Consider the following 16711-nt stretch of genomic DNA (forward strand, 5'->3'; position numbering starts at 1 on the left):
TTTGTGTGTGTTTTGGGGCATTCTCACTGATTGTGACATTGCCAGCTAGCTTGTTAGCTAGATTCAGTTGCTACAGTAGATAGCTATTTACAGGGTCTCCCCCCTCCCCTTGCACTGCACAATTCCTGAACTTGTTGCTATGGCAACCCAATGGCAGCTAGCACAGTGAGAACAAGACTGGCCTATTTTGCCTTTTTGTGAAGATTATTATAATTTTGTAATATTCTGGATTTTTAGTTCAATTTTTTTTCCCAATGAAATGGTATCTGAAGTTGAGCATGTCCCTGCTTGCCTTCCAGCATACCTGGAAGAGAAGATTGAGAGGATATGGGACCTAGTTGAGAGGAGTTTGGACCAGTTGGAGAGAACGGAGGTGCAGGACTGCTCTTCTAGTAGCTACCCAGTCCAGCAGCAAAACCGGAGGAGAGGGGGAGAAGTGTTGCCCCCGGCAATGGTGTCCCCAGCGACAGTGAGCCCTCAAGCGAAGGTGACCAGCCTATCGGCCGTGACCCCAGCGACGGTGACCTCAGCGGTGGTGACCAGAACAATGATGTTGACCCTCGGCAGCGATGGTGTCCCCGGTGACGATGCCCCCGGCGATGGTGAGCCCCCAAGCAACAGAGACCCTGGCGATGGGGAGCCTCCCAGCAATGGTGACCCCAGCAATGGTGAGATCTCCATGATGCACCCTGCTGCTCACACAAAGGTCACTGCCCATGACACCGACAAGGTCCCCACCCTGTGGCCCGCTCTGAGGTCACTGCCCTGGACTCCGGGCAAGGTCCCCACCCTGTGGCCCGCTCTGAGGTCACTGCCTTTGACACCGACAAGGTCCACATCCTGCGGCCCTCTCTGAGGTCACTGTCCTGGACTCCGGGCAAGGTCCACATCCTGCGGCCCTCTCTGAGGTCACTGCCCTGGACTCCGGGCAAGGTCCACATCCTGCGGCCCTCTCTGAGCTCACTGCCCTGGACTCCGGGCAAGGTCCACATCCTGCGGCCCGCTCTGAGGTCACTGCCCTTGACACCGACAAGGTCCCCACCCTGTGGCCCGCTCTGATCACTGCCCTGGCTCCGGGCAAGGTCCCCACCCTGTGGCCCGCTCTGAGGTCACTGCCCTTGACACCGACAAGGTCCACATCCTGCGGCCCTCTCTGAGGTCACTGTCCTGGACTCCGGGCAAGGTCCACATCCTGCGGCCCTCTCTGAGGTCACTGCCCTGGACTCCGGGCAAGGTCCACATCCTGTGGCCCTCTCTGAGCTCACTGCCCTGGCCCGGGCAAGGTCCACATCCTGCGGCCCTCTCTGAGGTCACTGTCCTGGACTCCGGGCAAGGTCCACATCCTGCGGCCCTCTCTGAGGTCACTGCCCTGGACTCCGGGCAAGGTCCACATCCTGCGGCCCTCTCTGAGGTCACTGCCCTGGACTCCGGGCAAGGTCCCCACCCTGTGGCCCGCTCTGAGGTCACTGCCCTGGACTCCGGGCAAGGTCCCCACCCTGTGGCCCGCTCTGAGGTCACTGCCCTGGACTCCGGGCAAGGTCCCCACCCTGTGGCCCGCTCTGAGGTCACTGCCCTGGACTCCGGACAAGGTCCCCACACTGTGGCCCGCTCTGAGGTCATTGCCCTCGACTCCGGGCAAGGTCCACATCCTGCGGCCCTCTCTGAGGTCACTGCCCTGGACTCCGGGCAAGGTCCACATCCTGCGGCCTGCTCCAAAGTCACTGTCCTCGACACTGGGCAAGACCCCTACCCCGCTGCTGGCACCAAGGTCTTCGCCGCGATGCCGGGCAGAGCCACCCCTCTGCATCTACCGATGTTGTTGATACAGGCCATGGAGTGACCCTTCAGCCAGGCCATGGAGTGACCCTGGGACTGCACCTTCTAACAAAGACTTCTATTACACACCCCACCCACCAAGTTCAAGTCAGAGTTCAAGTAACAGACACACCTCAACATCAACTATTCAGAGGAGAACGTGTGAATCAGGCCTTCATGGTCGAATTGCTGCAAAGAAACCACTACTTAAGGACACCAATAAGAAGAGACTTGCTTGGACCAAGAAACACGAGCAATGGACATTAGACCGGTGGAAATCTGTCCTTTGGTCTGAGGAGTCCAAATTTTGGGATTTTCGGTTCTAACCGTTGTGTCTTTGTGAGAGACACAGAGTGGATGAACAGATGATCTACGCATGTGTGGTTCCCACCGTGAAGCATGGAGGGGAGGTGTGATGGTGTGGGGGTGTTTGCTGGTGACACTGTCAGTGATTTATTTAGAATTCAAGGCACACTTAACCAGCATGGCTACCACAGCATTCTGCAGCGATACGCCATTCCATCTGGTTTGTGCTTAGTGGGACTATGAAGGAGAGTGATGAGTGCGGCATCAAATGACCTCGCCTCCACAATCACACGACCTCAAACTAATTGAGATGGTTTGGGATGAGTTGGAAGCTGGTTGAAAGAATGAAGAGTGTGCAAAGCTGTCAAGGCAAAGAGTGGCTACTTTGAAGAATCGAAAATATATGTTGAAATGTTTAACACGTTTTTGGTTACTGCAAAATTCCATATGTGTTGTTTTGTATTTTTTATGTCTTCTATTATGATGGTAGAAAATAGAAAAATTTAAAAATATCTATTTTTTAAGTACCTGTGTCCAAACTTTTAACTGGTACTGTGTGTGTATGTGTGTGTGTATACATACATACGCACACACACACACACACACACACACACACACACACGCACACGCGCACACGCACACGCACACACACACACACAGTTGAAGTAGGAAGTTTCTTCACTTAGGTTGGAGTCATTAACTCATATTTCAACCACTCCACAAATGTCTTGTTAACAAACTGTAGTTTTGGAAAGTCGGTTAGGACATCTAATTTGTGCATGACACAAGTAATTTTTCCAACAATTGTTTACAGACAAATTATTTCACTTCTAATTCACTGTATCACAATTCCATTGGGTCAGAGGTTTCATGCACTAAGTTGACTGTGCCATTAAACAGCTTGGAAAACTCCAGAAAATGATGTCATGGCTTTAGAAGCTTCTGATAGGCTAATTTACATCATTTGAGTCAATTGTAGGTGTACCTGTGGATGTATTTCAAGGCCTACCTTCAAACTCAGTGCCTCTTTGCTTGACATCATGGGAAAATCAAAAGAAATCAGGTACCACGTTCATCTGTACAAACGATACAGGTACCACGTTCATCTGTACAAACAATAGTTTGCAAGTATAAACACCATGGGACCATGCAGCTGTCATACCACTCAGGGAGGAGACACGTTCTGTCTCCTAGAGATGAACGTACTTTGGTGCGAAAAGTGCAAATCAATCCAGAACAACAGCAACAGTAAAATGAGTCCCATATCGACATAACCTGAAAGGCCGCTCAGCGAGGAAGAAGCCACTGCTCCAAAAGAGCCATAAAAATCCAGACTACGGTCTGCAACTGCACACGGGGACAAAGATTTTACTTTTTGGAGAAATGTCCTCTGGTCTGATGAAACAAAAATAGAACTGTTTAGCCATAATGACCATTGTTATGTTTGGAGGAAAAGGGGGAAGCTTGCAAGCCGAAGAACACCATCCCAACCGTGAAGCACAGGGGTGGCAGCATCATGATGTGGGGGTGCTTTGCTGCAGGAGGGATTGGTGCACTTCACCAAATCGACGACATCATGAGGCAGGAAAATGATGTGGATATATTGAAGCAACATCAATACATCAGTCAGGAAGTTAAAGTTTGGTCACAAATGGGTCTTCGAAATGAACAATGACCCCAAGTATACTTCCAAAGTTGTGGCCAAATGGCTTAAGGACAACAAATTCAAGGTATTGGAATGGCCTTCACAAAGCCCTGACCTCAATCCTATAGAAAATGTGTGGGCAGAACTGAAAAAGCGTGTGCGAGCAAGGATCCCTACGAACCTGACTCCGGTACACCAGCTCTGTCAGGAGAATTGGGATAAAATTCACCCAATTTATTGTGGGAAGCTTGTGGAAGGCTACCCAAAATGTTTGACCCAAATTAAGCAATTTAAAGGCAATGCTACCAAATAATAATTGGGTTTATGTAAACTTCTGACTCACTGGGAATGTGATGAAAGAAATCAAATCTGAAATAAATCATTCTCTCTACTATTATTCTGACATTTCACATTCTTAAAATAAAGTGGTCATCCACTGACCTAAGACAGAGAATTTTTACTAGGATTACATGTCAGGAATTGTGAAAAACTGAGATTAAAAGTATTTGGCTAAGGTGTATGTTAACTTCCAACTTCAACTGTATATATATATATATATCAAATATATCAAATATATTATAATGGTTACATGCATTTGTTAGGAAATGGCAGCATCACTCAGAGCTTCCTTCAATGCAGCAGTGTTACAGAGCACACCTTAATGCAGACCCAGAGAGAAAACAAAATGACCTTGAGAAAGAGAATGTCAGAGAGACATGGAAAAAGAAGATAATTGCAGATGTCAGTGAGAGAGAGAAGCGTGTTCTAAGGGAAAAATTGAGAAAGAGAAAGATGAAGAGAGAAGAAAAAGCCAGAGCAACAACCGGGGAATATTTTACCCCAACCCCCACTTCCTGAACATGCCCCAATACCAGGGCCCTCAAGGTTAGATCAAGCTTGAAGCTGGGTACTTTGATGCTTTATTAGTCAGGATCTATTTGAGTTGTGTTCACAACAGTTCACAATATGTGTGCATTATTCTATATTACTAAACATATCCATGTTATTACTATGTTTGTTTGTTGATTCATTCATTCATTGATTAACTGATTTGCTGATTGATTCATTGATTAGTTTACTGATTGCAATATTAATAGTGCTGATTGTGTTTTCGACAAAGACGTCACGGTCAAATAAAGACCAATGATGAAAAGAAAAGGATCACGAAAGAGACCAAGAAACTTCAAGCCACCTTGGAAAAAGAGAAAAATACAAGACATTTCAAACGCACTAAGTGGAACTCCAAATCTCCTCTGATTGGTGTGCTGAGGCATCATCCTGTCCATCCAACCATTAGAAAAGCCCTTCTGTTGCACTCCTCATTGGTCGAAGGCATTAGAACTAAATATCACAACACCAGAAAAGTGAAGGAGAGGCAGATGATTGCAAAAGTAACTGCTGAGAAAATAGTGAAGAAGTGCTGACTGCAAAGGCTCGCCCAGAATATTTAAGTTTTTTCAAAGAAGAGGGCTGGATCAGATGGAGATCTTTGTACCTTTTGTGTGGACGAAGAGAAACCGGGCAACTGCTGAATCCAAGAAAAAAGTGAAATCCTTTTTGGTGTGAGTCGCATGACTGTAGGATGAAACAAACTGTCACACGAAACAATAAGAAGATGCAAAGGTTGCTGACTGACACAATGAAGAATCTACACAGGAAGTTCCTGTCAGAAAGTCAAGACTCGATCTCGTACTCTTTCTTCTGCACCTTTAGGCCATTTTGGGTTGTGACACCCATGGAATCTGACCGTGAGATGTGCCAGTATAAAACCCATGAGAATCTCCAATTCATGGCTAACAGCCTGTACAGCTGTGGGCTTATCGCCCCCAAAAAATCTTAGCAGATGCCACTGTGTGCAACACCAAGTCTAAAACCCCTGCATATGATGAGTACGATGAGTGTAAGGAATTCCACATTAACGCTCACATCTAGAACCCCATCAAACAAAGAAATTACCCTGACACAATGTTCAGTTGAGAACTCCAAAGATGAAGAACAGAGGGCCAACATTATAGTGAAGAAGGAGGTGACGACACCTAAGGACACACTTTTCAGTCAGTTCCAGGACCTTCGGGTTCAGGTACCACCTTTTCAACATCAGATGGAAATATGCAGCATACAGAGAGCTGAGGGAGAATCTCAAGCACAACCCGTGTTTGATTCATGTGAACTTCAGTGAGAATTACTTCTGCAAACACTCCATAGAAGTCCAGTCGGTTCATTTCAGCAGGTGACCCTCCACACTGGAGTATTATATGCAGGAGCACAGCCTTCAGCCGTTGTCTTCTGCGCCATCTCCCCAAAAAGAAGGCAAGACCCGCCAGCAAGCTGGGCACACCTTGAACAAGTTCGGGAGATGGTGAAGGAAAGGTACCCATAAGTGAACTGGCTGCACATCCTCAGCGACGGGCCAGCAAACCAGTGAAAACAGAAGAAGAAATTCCTTGTTTCAAATGAACCATTCAACAAAGGCTTACACGACTGAGGCTCCAAGATCAACTCTAGAAGTTGCTGAGGCTCCAAGACCAACTCTAGAAGCTGTAGAGGCTACAACATCCAACTCTTGAAGCTGCAAAGAATCCAATGTCATCTATAGAAGATTCTGAGGCTCCAAAATCAACACTAGGTGCAGCCGAGGCTCCAAAATCAACACTAGATTCCGCCGATGCTCCATTATCAAGACTAGATGCCACCGACGCTCCGAGATCAACTCTTGAAGCCGCTGCTGATCCGAAATCAACTCTTGAATCCCCCGACACTCTGAGGTCATCTATAGAAGCCTCCGAGGCAACAAGGTCATCTATAGAAGCCTCCAAGTCTCTGAGGTCATCTATAGGGATCATCCGAGGACATCCCAACCCCGGACGACGCCTAGGCGCAGAGCTCAACCCCGGAATGTGCCGAGGTGCTGAGCTCAACCCCGGAAGGCGTCGAGACGCCGAGCTCAACCCCGGAAGGCGCCGAGCTCAACCCCGAAAGGCACTGAGGCGCCGAGCTCAACCCAGGAAAGGCGATGAGGCGCCAAGCTCAACTCCGGAAGGCGCCGAGCTCAACCCCGGAAGGCGCCGAGGCGCCGAGCTCCACCCCGGAAGGTGCCGAGCTGAATCGCCAATATCAATTCTAAAAGCTGCTACAATATCAACTATAGAAGCAGCAGAGGCTCCAAAATAAACTCAAGATGCTGCAGAGGCTACAATATTAACTGTCTAGAAGCTGCTGAGAATCAAACATCAACTCTAGAAACTGCTGAAGCTCCAAGATCAACTGAAGCAGCATTTGAAGCTCCAAGATCAACTCTGGAAGCAGCTGAGGCTCCACCATCAACTCTAGAATCTGCTGAGGCTCCAAAATTATCTCTATAAGCTTTTTAGGTTCCAACATCAAGTCTAGAAGCTGCAGAGGCTCCAATGTCAACTCTGAAAGCAGCTGTGGCTCCAAGATCAACTCTAGAAGCTGCTGAGGCTCCAAGATCCTCAAGAGCTGATCATTCTCCAAGATCAAATCTTGAAGCTGTTGAGGCTCCAAGATTATCTCTAGAAGCTTTTGAAGTTCTATAAACAACTCTAGAAGCTGCTGAGGCTCCAAAATCCTAAAGAGCTGATCATTCACCAAGATTAACTCTTGATGCATGCTTAGGCTCCAACATCAACTCTAGATGCTTGAGGCTACAAGATCAACTATATAAGCTGCTGAGTGTCCAAGATCAACTCTAGATGCTGCTGTGGCTCCAAGGTCAACTCTAGAAGCTGCTGACATGCCAATATCATCTCTAGAAGCTGCTGAGGCTACAATATCGACACCAGAAGCTGCAGAGGCTCCAACATCAACTCTGTAAGCTGGTGAGATTCCAAGATCAACTCTAGAAGCTGCTGAGAGGCCAATATCAACTCTAGATGCTGCAGAGGATCCAATGTCAACTAGAGAAGCTTCTGAGGCTCCAAGATCAACCCTAGAAACTGCTGAGTCTCCAAGATCAACTCAAGAAGCTGCTTAGGCTCAAGGATCAACTGTAGAAGCTGCTGAGGCTCCAAGATCAACTCTAGATACTGCTGATGCTCCAGGATCCTGTTCAGCTGATCAGGCTCCAACATCAACTCTAGAATCTGCTGAGGCTCCTATATCAATTCAAAAAGCTGCTGAGGTGCCAATATCAACTCTAGAAGCTATTGAGGCCCCAATGTAAACTCTATAAGCTTTTGAGACTCCAACATCACCTCTAGAACATTTTGAGGCTCCATCATCAACTCTAGAAGCTTTCGAGGCTCCAAGATTAACTCTAGATGGTGCTGTGGCTCCTACATCAACTCTATATGCTAGTAACACTCGTCTGAAGAAGAGGACCAAAGTGCAGCGTGGTACGTGTTCATGATTATTTATTCAAACTGAACACTGTAACAAAATAACTAAGTGGAACAAAACAAAACAGTTCTGTCTGGTGCAGACACAAAACAGAAAACAACTACCCACAAACCCAGGTGGGTTTCTAGATGCTGCTGTGGCACCAACATCAACTCTAGAAACTGCTGAGATTCCAAAATCAACTCTGGAAGCTCTGGTGCACCAAGATCAACTCTAGAAGCTGCTTAGGCTGTAATATCAACTCTAGATGCTGCAGATGTTCCAAAATATACACCAGAAGCTGCTGAAGCTCCAAGATCAACTGAAGAAGCCTTTGAGGCTCCAAGATCACCTGAAGAAGCCTTTGAGGCTCCAAGATCAACTGAAGAAGCCTTTGAGGCTCCAAGATCAACTCTGGAAGTTGCTGATGTTCCAATATCAACTCTAGAAGCTGCTGATGCTACAAGATCAACTCTATAAACTGGTGATATTCTAATATCATCTACAGAATCTGCTGATGCTCCAAGATACACTCTAGAAGTTGTATGACATGCCAAGATCAACTCTAGAAGCTGCTGAGGCTCCAAGATCAACTGAAGAAGCCTTTGAGGCTTCAAGATCAACTCTGGAAGTTGCTGAGGCTCCAAAATCAACCCAATAAGCTGCTGAGGCTACAGGGAGACAGGACGGCAGTGGAGTGTCCTTGCAGTGGCAGACAACAACACCTGCACAGGATCGGTACATCCGAACATCACACCTGCGGGACAGGTACAGGATGGCAACAACAACTGCCCGAGTTACACCAGGAACGCACAATCCCTCCATCAGTGCTCAGACTGTCCGCAATAGGCTAAGAGAGGCTAGACTGCGGGCTTGTAGGCCTGTTGTAAGGCAGGCCATCACCAGACATCACCGGCAAAAACGTCTTCACTGACGAGTCACAGTTTTGTCTTACCAGGGGTGATGGTCGGATTTGCTTTGTCGTCGAAGGAATGAGCATTACACCGAGGCCTGTACTCTGGAGCGGGATTGATTTGGAGGTGGAGGGTACTTCATGGTCTGGGGCGGTTTGTCACAGCATCATCGGACTGAGCTTGTTGTCATTGCAGGCAATCTCAATACTGTGCGTTACTGGGAAGACATCCTCCTCCCTCATGTGGTACCCTCCCTGCAGGCTCATCCTGACATGACCCTCCAGCATGACAATGCCAACAGCCACACTGCTCGTTCTGTGCGTGATTTCCTGCAAGACAGGAATGTCTTGTGTTCTGCCATGGCCAGCGAAGAGCCTGGATCTCAATCTCATTGAGCACGTCTGGGACCTGTTGGATCAGAGGGTGAGGGTGGCCACACCAGATACTGACTGTTACTTTTGATTTTGACCCCCTCTTTGTTCAGGCACACATTATTCCCCCCAGAAATGTCCAGGATCTTGCAGGTGCCTTGGTGGAAGAGTGGGGTAACATCTCACAGCAAGAACTGGCAAATCTGGTTCAGTCCATGAGGAGGAAATGCACTGCAGTACTTAATTCAGCTGGTGGCCACACCAGATACTGACTGTTACTTGTGATTTTGACCCCCCATTTGTTCAGGCACACATTATTCAATTTCTGTTAGTCACATGTCTGTGGAACTTGTTCAGTTTATGTCTCAGTTGTTGAATCTTGTTATGTTCATACAAATATTTACAGTTTGCTGTAAATAAATTCAGTTGACAGTGAGATGATGTTTCTTTTTTTGCTGAGTTTAGTTGTCAATGGTTTTATCGGTACTGGGGCTTGGTCTCCTTGCCCCTTCCATCAGCCAAATTGAAGGTATTGTGACGTTTTAATGAAAACGACCTATAGCCATATACATATAATGAATGGAACGGGCTTGGAAGCTCTAAACCTGGAAATTTGACTGGTAAACTCATTATACAATCGCGATTTGGCTGCCTGGTATTGTGATGCAATCATCTCCATGTTATTTTGGAATGTTCTATCAACTGATGCTGGATTGCCATGATAATGTTGAATGTGGGTCATGATAACTGATGTGGGTCATGCAATGGAATGCATTGTTTTGTAATTGTCTCAACAAATCACAGCACAGATTTAAGGGTACACTTCCTGCTTTTTCTTCCTGACTTACTTCTCATTATACCATCATTGACTTAAATGGAGACGCGATTTTTATAAATTATATTTATATTGTAATAGATCCTCCCCTAGTCTACTGCAGCTCCAATAAAGTCTGGGAACACGAAAAACCCGTAACTTAGAGCTTTGAGTTTAAGCCCTTCTATTTGTGGCACAAGAAAATGACACCTTTTGCCTGAGGAAAGAATTGGAAATAGTGCGGGTAGAATATAATTCAGTTGGCAATTTTGTGGAATTGACCAGACAATTGTTATTGACAATAAGTGTTTAAATGGTTACTGTATCATAAACAATGACGTCTTACAAAACAAATGAGAATTAATGAAGTTTTGAGAAGTTTGTATAGATTGCGCTGCAAGTTATTGAACAGATAACGTTAGGCTACGTGTGCCTTTCCCCTCATGTGTTCAGTAGGTCAGAGGACTGGACAGCTCCTTTCCTAAATCAGACGGGAGGAGCCAAGCGTGGACCACAATGCTGTCTACTCTATCACACAAAAACCTCACGTCTGAATAGCTACACCGCCGTCTTTATTCCAGTAAATATAGTGCCATGCTTGGACGCATCCAATATGACTGACTAGCTAGCTGAACAACTAAGCGATATAGGTAAAATGTATAATTTTAAGCAAAGTTATTGATTTATCAGTGAAGATTTAGGTTAATATCGTAACGTTTTATGCTATAGTTCTTCTTGTCGCATTTTCGTTTGTGCTCGTGCGTAATTGGGTATCCTATGCTATTCTTTCAGAACAAGGGCTTGACGAATTTTAATTCAGGTCCGATGCTGCATGCACGTATAATTAACTTTTCAACAATGTCAACCTGTTCTTTGGAGGCGAGGGACTGGTCGTGCTGAGCGCATTGGGTTATCCTACGAAACCCTGTAGTTATTTTTGACAGAGAAATTAGAAACTGAGCTGCGATTTGACAGATGCTTATTTTACAGGAGAAGAAGCATGCTGAAAATCAGGATGTGCCTGACAACATTTGGGTTATTTCTGATCTTGAGTGTTGCCATCACTAAAGGTAATTTACCACATCATCCATTATAGTTTCCATTCTAGCAATAGTACCCTCATTACATAACGGCTGTCATTGAGATGTAATAACTTAATAATAAATCACTTACTAGCTGCGAATATTTTCCTTTTAAATGAATGTTCTGTTTTATCTTTGAGGTCTTTGAAAAGGCATTTCATAGCTAATCTCGTGTTTTCTCTTTCACATATCCAAGCTACTGAATGCAGCGCAGGGTGCAATCCTGAAAACGGCTACTGTGAAAAGCCTGAGGAATGCAGGTAATTAAATTATATAATAGATCATCGGAAGTATGTTAAATATTTGTAGAAACCATGTTTCATTAACATAAGCAGTCCATTTTCATCTTATTTCACCCCATTTCCACATGGCCAAGTCGTCACAGACTAAACAAGAAATTATGTTTTTCATCCTGCTAATTCCAAGTTTAGATGTATTGTTTACAAATATATATATAACAAATCGACTTTTTCCCAATCAATTATACAATAATACACCCTGTGGAAGCATCCCATAATAGTTCATCTGGGTGAGTAAAAACATGTGTGAAGCATAACAACGGTCCCCTTCATCTGAATCATGTTTTCAGATGCAAACCAGGCTGGCAGGGTGTAACATGCAAGCAGTGCATGCCCTTCCCGGGCTGTCTTCATGGCAGCTGTGAGAAAGCATGGCAGTGCATCTGTGAAGAGGGCTGGATGGGGAGCCAGTGTGACCAAGGTGGGTATCTGTGAAGGTGGGTATCATATCTGTGAAGAGGGCTAGATGGGGAGCCAGTGTGACCAAGGTGGGTATCTGTAAAGGTGGGTATCATATCTGTGAAGAGGGCTGGGTGGGGAGCCAGGGTGACCAAGGTGGGTATCTGTGAAGGTGGGTATCATATCTGTGAAGAGGGCTGGATGGGGAGCCAGTGTGGCCAAGGTGTCCAATCCACCTTTCTCTCACATGTCAGGCCTGACCATGTGAATAAGGTAGGATCCCATAAGATACAGCTGAATGATTCACCGATAGCACATACTTCGTTTAATCTTCAATATACTGTATATTTATGTACATTTTTATGACTTTACCTCGAGCTGAAAGAGAAAGCATATGTTTGAGGGTTGAAAGAAAATAGTATTTCCTGTCTCTGATGGCTCTATGTGCTCCACTGTCTTAAAGACACCATGGGTGGGGAGGTGTCAAATATAGTCTACTTGTCACTGGTTTGTTTCTTTTCAATTTACATTGTGGCGATAAAATCATAACAAACTCTGTGTGTGTGTGTGTGTGTGTGTGTGTGTGTGTGTGTGTGTGTGTGTGTGTGTGTGTGTGTGTGTGTGTGTGTGTGTGTGTGTGTGTGTGTGTGTGTGTGTGATGACCTCTCCCAACAACATTCTATCAACTTTTTCCAGACACCAACCAGTGCTCATCTAAACCATGCACTGATAACTCCACATGCATCCAGACTGGCCAGGGAGGATACCTCTGCATTTGTCTGCCTGGTTACACAGGAGAGAGCTGCCACCTGAAAAAGGGATCATGTCTAACAAACGGGTATGCAATTCTGACATGGTTTGCAATTATCTTAATTAAAACCTTAGTCTCTAAAGCTTTTTCAATACCAGATTAGGTGCCATTGAATCCATTGGGGGATCAACCCTTCTGCCTTTCAAATGGACACAGGCTTGTCTCTGGAGACTGATAGGTAATACAGCCTTCCTTGACCGCCATAGTCTCACTGAATCTCATTATGATTGCTCTGTGTTACACTGGGCCTGTTATTGACTGAGAGGACCCCAACACAAAATTCAATACAGCTCTGTCTGCGTGTCCTTTCTCTTTAGTTGACAAGCAATCATTTCAGTTCTATTTAAATCCTCTAACTGAAATGACTTTTACATGCAGATGTATATTACCTTTCTTTTTGTGGGACTCTGAGAATGATTCCTAAACACTGAGCCCACATTGGATGTCTAGAGTGAATGTCTAGAGTGAATGTCTAGAGTGAATGTCTAGAGTGAATGTCTAGAGTGAATGTCTAGAGTGAATGTCTAGAGTGAATGTCTAGAGTGAATGTCTAGTGCAGCATAAGGATTAAAAAGGCATCCTGTTTGAACGGCTGTGAGCATGTGGCTGTGAACACAGTACTGGCTAACAACAAAACATATCATTTGAATGGTCTTACACAACCTCTGAGATGTGACCGATTTAAAAAACAACAACATTTAAACCCTCTTGAGCTCTTGTATGTTGCCATAATCCCTGGTACAGTTTTATACTGTGGACTTTAGAGAGAAATCAAAGTGAACTGGTGTGCCCTTCAGCTCTCCCTGCCAAAATGGTGGCACCTGCTCCGATGCCGGTGGCTTGGCAGCCTACCCTTCCTGCGCTTGTCCCCTCGGATTCACTGGAGACTTCTGTGAGATTGACACGGACAGCTGTGATCCCAACCCCTGCCTCAACGGAGGCAACTGCACCGACTACGGTCCTGCGTTCACCTGCGCCTGCCCCGCGGGCTTCAACGGCCCCACCTGTAACAACACCCATGTGGACCCCCTCTCCCCCTGTGCTAGTTCCCCCTGTGGGAACGGGGGCACCTGCGTGGTGGGGAGCCAAAAGAACAGGGCTGGGATGTACCATTGTCTGTGCCTCCCAGGGTGCACTTTCACTGGGCATGAATGTACACCGACCCAGCAGCCACACAGGCCCAGAGCCAAACTCAGGCTGGCCAAACTCTCCCCATCACACTACAGCCTACCTGCCCACGCCTTCCATAAACTACTAAGGCCCCCCGAGAGGGACCTTCTCAAGATCAGCCTGAAGGAGACGGTTCACTCGGCCTCTGCCGCCAGCCTGGTCACCCGCAGTCAGCTCATCTGTTTCGGGATGCTGGGCCTGCTCACCTGCCTGGTGATCCTGGGAACCACAGGTATTATCTTCTTCAACCGCTGCGAGACGTGGATGGCCAACGCCAAGTACAGCCATCTGGTGCGCCAGCAGAGAGAGCATCTGTTGAGAGCCAATAACAGCGAGGATGAGGGGGACCGCTCTGTCAACATCATCCTCCCTGAGAAGATCAAGCTCACCAGCTTTGGGAAACATTACACGTCAATCTGACATGTGGGTATTTTGACTGACCGTCTGCATAAGGAGTGTGTTTGAGTGTGCAAGGACACCTACAAAACAAATGGAGAAGGTCATGGATTTAAAATAGATTTTAAAGAGAAAACTGGGGCTCCCCTCTCTGAAAAAAATGCAGTTATTCTGTTCTAATGTGATCCACTGTATGTGGAACTTTCCTCAAGTAAGAGGTATGATGCTAAGATGTACAGGCACTATGCCTGGAGAAGAAGGACAATAATGTATGCCTGCCTAATTTTCAGGACATCCACAAGCTGTCGTTTTATCTCTTTCAGATGTTAACTTATAACATAAAAGTGCTTATAAAGCAAAATAATATTTTTTAAAGCAAAATAACCAAAACAGCTGATTTTGATTATTCGAAGCTTTTGATCTGAACTAATTCAATGTTTTACTTTCCACTTTTATACTGTAGTTAATTATGCATCAAATCGTGTACAAATGTCAGACTTTAAGTCAATTACAGTGATTATCATAAAGCCCCAAGTTTATCATTTTATTACAAATCCTATTGTAGATATGCTGATATTTTGAACTAGAACCAGTCAGTGCTTTTGATGGTTAGATTCTATTAGTATTCAGATTGCTGTTCGTATTTGTCTTCTACATATTGTTGTTAGTGGATAGGATACATCTGCTTTTACAGTATTCAAGTGAACCACATCTTTCCATTTATACTGCTTTTTAGTTTTTGATTGAATCTATATATTATCAAAAAAATCTGTCTGGAAATATCAGCAAGTATTGTCAATCTGTAATGAGCATAATACAATTGTTACGCACCACCAGTAGTGGATGTTATAGTATTTTAGATATTCATCCCATTTTATGTCTAATTACTATTATTTTAAAGCACCAATTAATTCAACTCTATAATTCAGCAAGTGTATTTACAAATATTAATGTGACTGCAAAACTCCTGCTTTGAACAAAACTCCATCCAATTTCTGGTAAGATTTCATACCACAACACAATCATCGACCCCTGCAGTTTGTTTGAGGGCAAAATAGGATTAAAATGTGGGTGGCTTTAATTTACTTTTCCAGGCCAAGAAAATGTGGGTTGGAGCCATTAATCACTGGATATGTCAACAACAAAAATAGGATGTTGTGTTTGTGTGGTTAGGGCACCGGCAGGAAGTTGGGTACCCAATTTTCACTCAAGAGAGTATTCTGCCACATGTCATTTCAAACCATAAACATTGTAGAAAACACTAGCGAGCAGTTTGGATTTCGTACTCTTATTGGTAACATTCGGTTAGTTTTAACCCACCGGGCAAAGACCTGACTTCAACATTAAATCAACATCCATATTTAGTTTTAACTATGTTTAATTCAACTTGATTTCACCTTGAAATACTGTCATTGATTTGTGTTTGAAAAATAGGTAAAAATGTTGACAAAACATTAATAAAAACATTGATATTCGTTGTCAGGAATGTTTAAAAATAGGTATTTCATAGAAGGGCCCCTTATCCATCCTCAGTACATGTTACAGTGCTATGTGCTTTTACTGTGATTTGGTAGAATATTGCTTTTTGTGTTTTTCTTGATCTTTGCTAATAAAAATATAAACCAGTCTTCCTTTTTCAAATAAGATACATTGATCAAATACTGTATCTACAGCCTGACAGCCATCCCAAATTTATATTTCAACTTACAGGTATAAATATATGTTTTTTTTTTCAAGAAGACAAACCTGTATTCAAAAAATAAAGTTAAATAAACTTCCTATCCTGGTCTAGGTCGTATGTATTCTGGGCCTGTATCCACAAAAGCCTCACAGAGAAGAAGTGTTGAACTAGGATCTGTCCATATAATATTATTCATTATGATATAAAAGGCTAAACTGATTCTAGATCAACACTCCAACTCTGAGACACTTTGTGAATACAGGCCCAGATCATTGTGTGGGTTCCTAGTATCCGTATCCCGGAGAAGATTTTACAGAATGGTGTTTGCCACCACCTTGTGGAGAATATATCACCCTGTATCAACCAATGAAATAAACACTACTGGACTTTTATAAATTAGTCTACAAAACCTGTAAAGTTATTTACAAACTTAACTATTGACATATTCATGTATACCTTACAAATGAATACCTTACCTTATTATATATTTTTCAGCCACATCTAACATACAGTATTATCTACATAATAGAATATTTTAAAATACATTTAATAAGCATCTGACTAATCCGTTATTTGGTTATTTGCAGTGGTGTAAAGTACTTAAGTAAAAACACTTTAAAATACTACTTAAGTTTTTTTTTTTTTTTTTTTTTGGGGTATCTGTGCTTTA

The 16711-nt window shown here is 44.4% G+C and overlaps 1 protein-coding gene across 1 annotated transcript; it reads left to right on the forward strand.

The window, feature by feature from the left end:
* The first annotated feature begins 10650 nt into the window (after positions 1–10650).
* LOC112262088 (protein delta homolog 1) lies at positions 10651–15987 on the forward strand. The gene is made up of 6 exons (XM_024437788.2): positions 10651–10853; positions 11194–11273; positions 11482–11545; positions 11875–12005; positions 12680–12821; positions 13592–15987. The coding sequence occupies exons 2-6, from the start codon at positions 11204–11206 to the stop codon at positions 14382–14384; spliced, it is 1200 nt and encodes a 399-aa protein (XP_024293556.1). The 5' UTR covers positions 10651–10853; positions 11194–11203; the 3' UTR covers positions 14385–15987.
* Positions 15988–16711: the final 724 nt, after the last annotated feature.

This window comes from Oncorhynchus tshawytscha, linkage group LG11 (genome assembly GCF_018296145.1).
Source record: "Oncorhynchus tshawytscha isolate Ot180627B linkage group LG11, Otsh_v2.0, whole genome shotgun sequence".
NCBI lineage: Eukaryota > Metazoa > Chordata > Actinopteri > Salmoniformes > Salmonidae > Oncorhynchus > Oncorhynchus tshawytscha.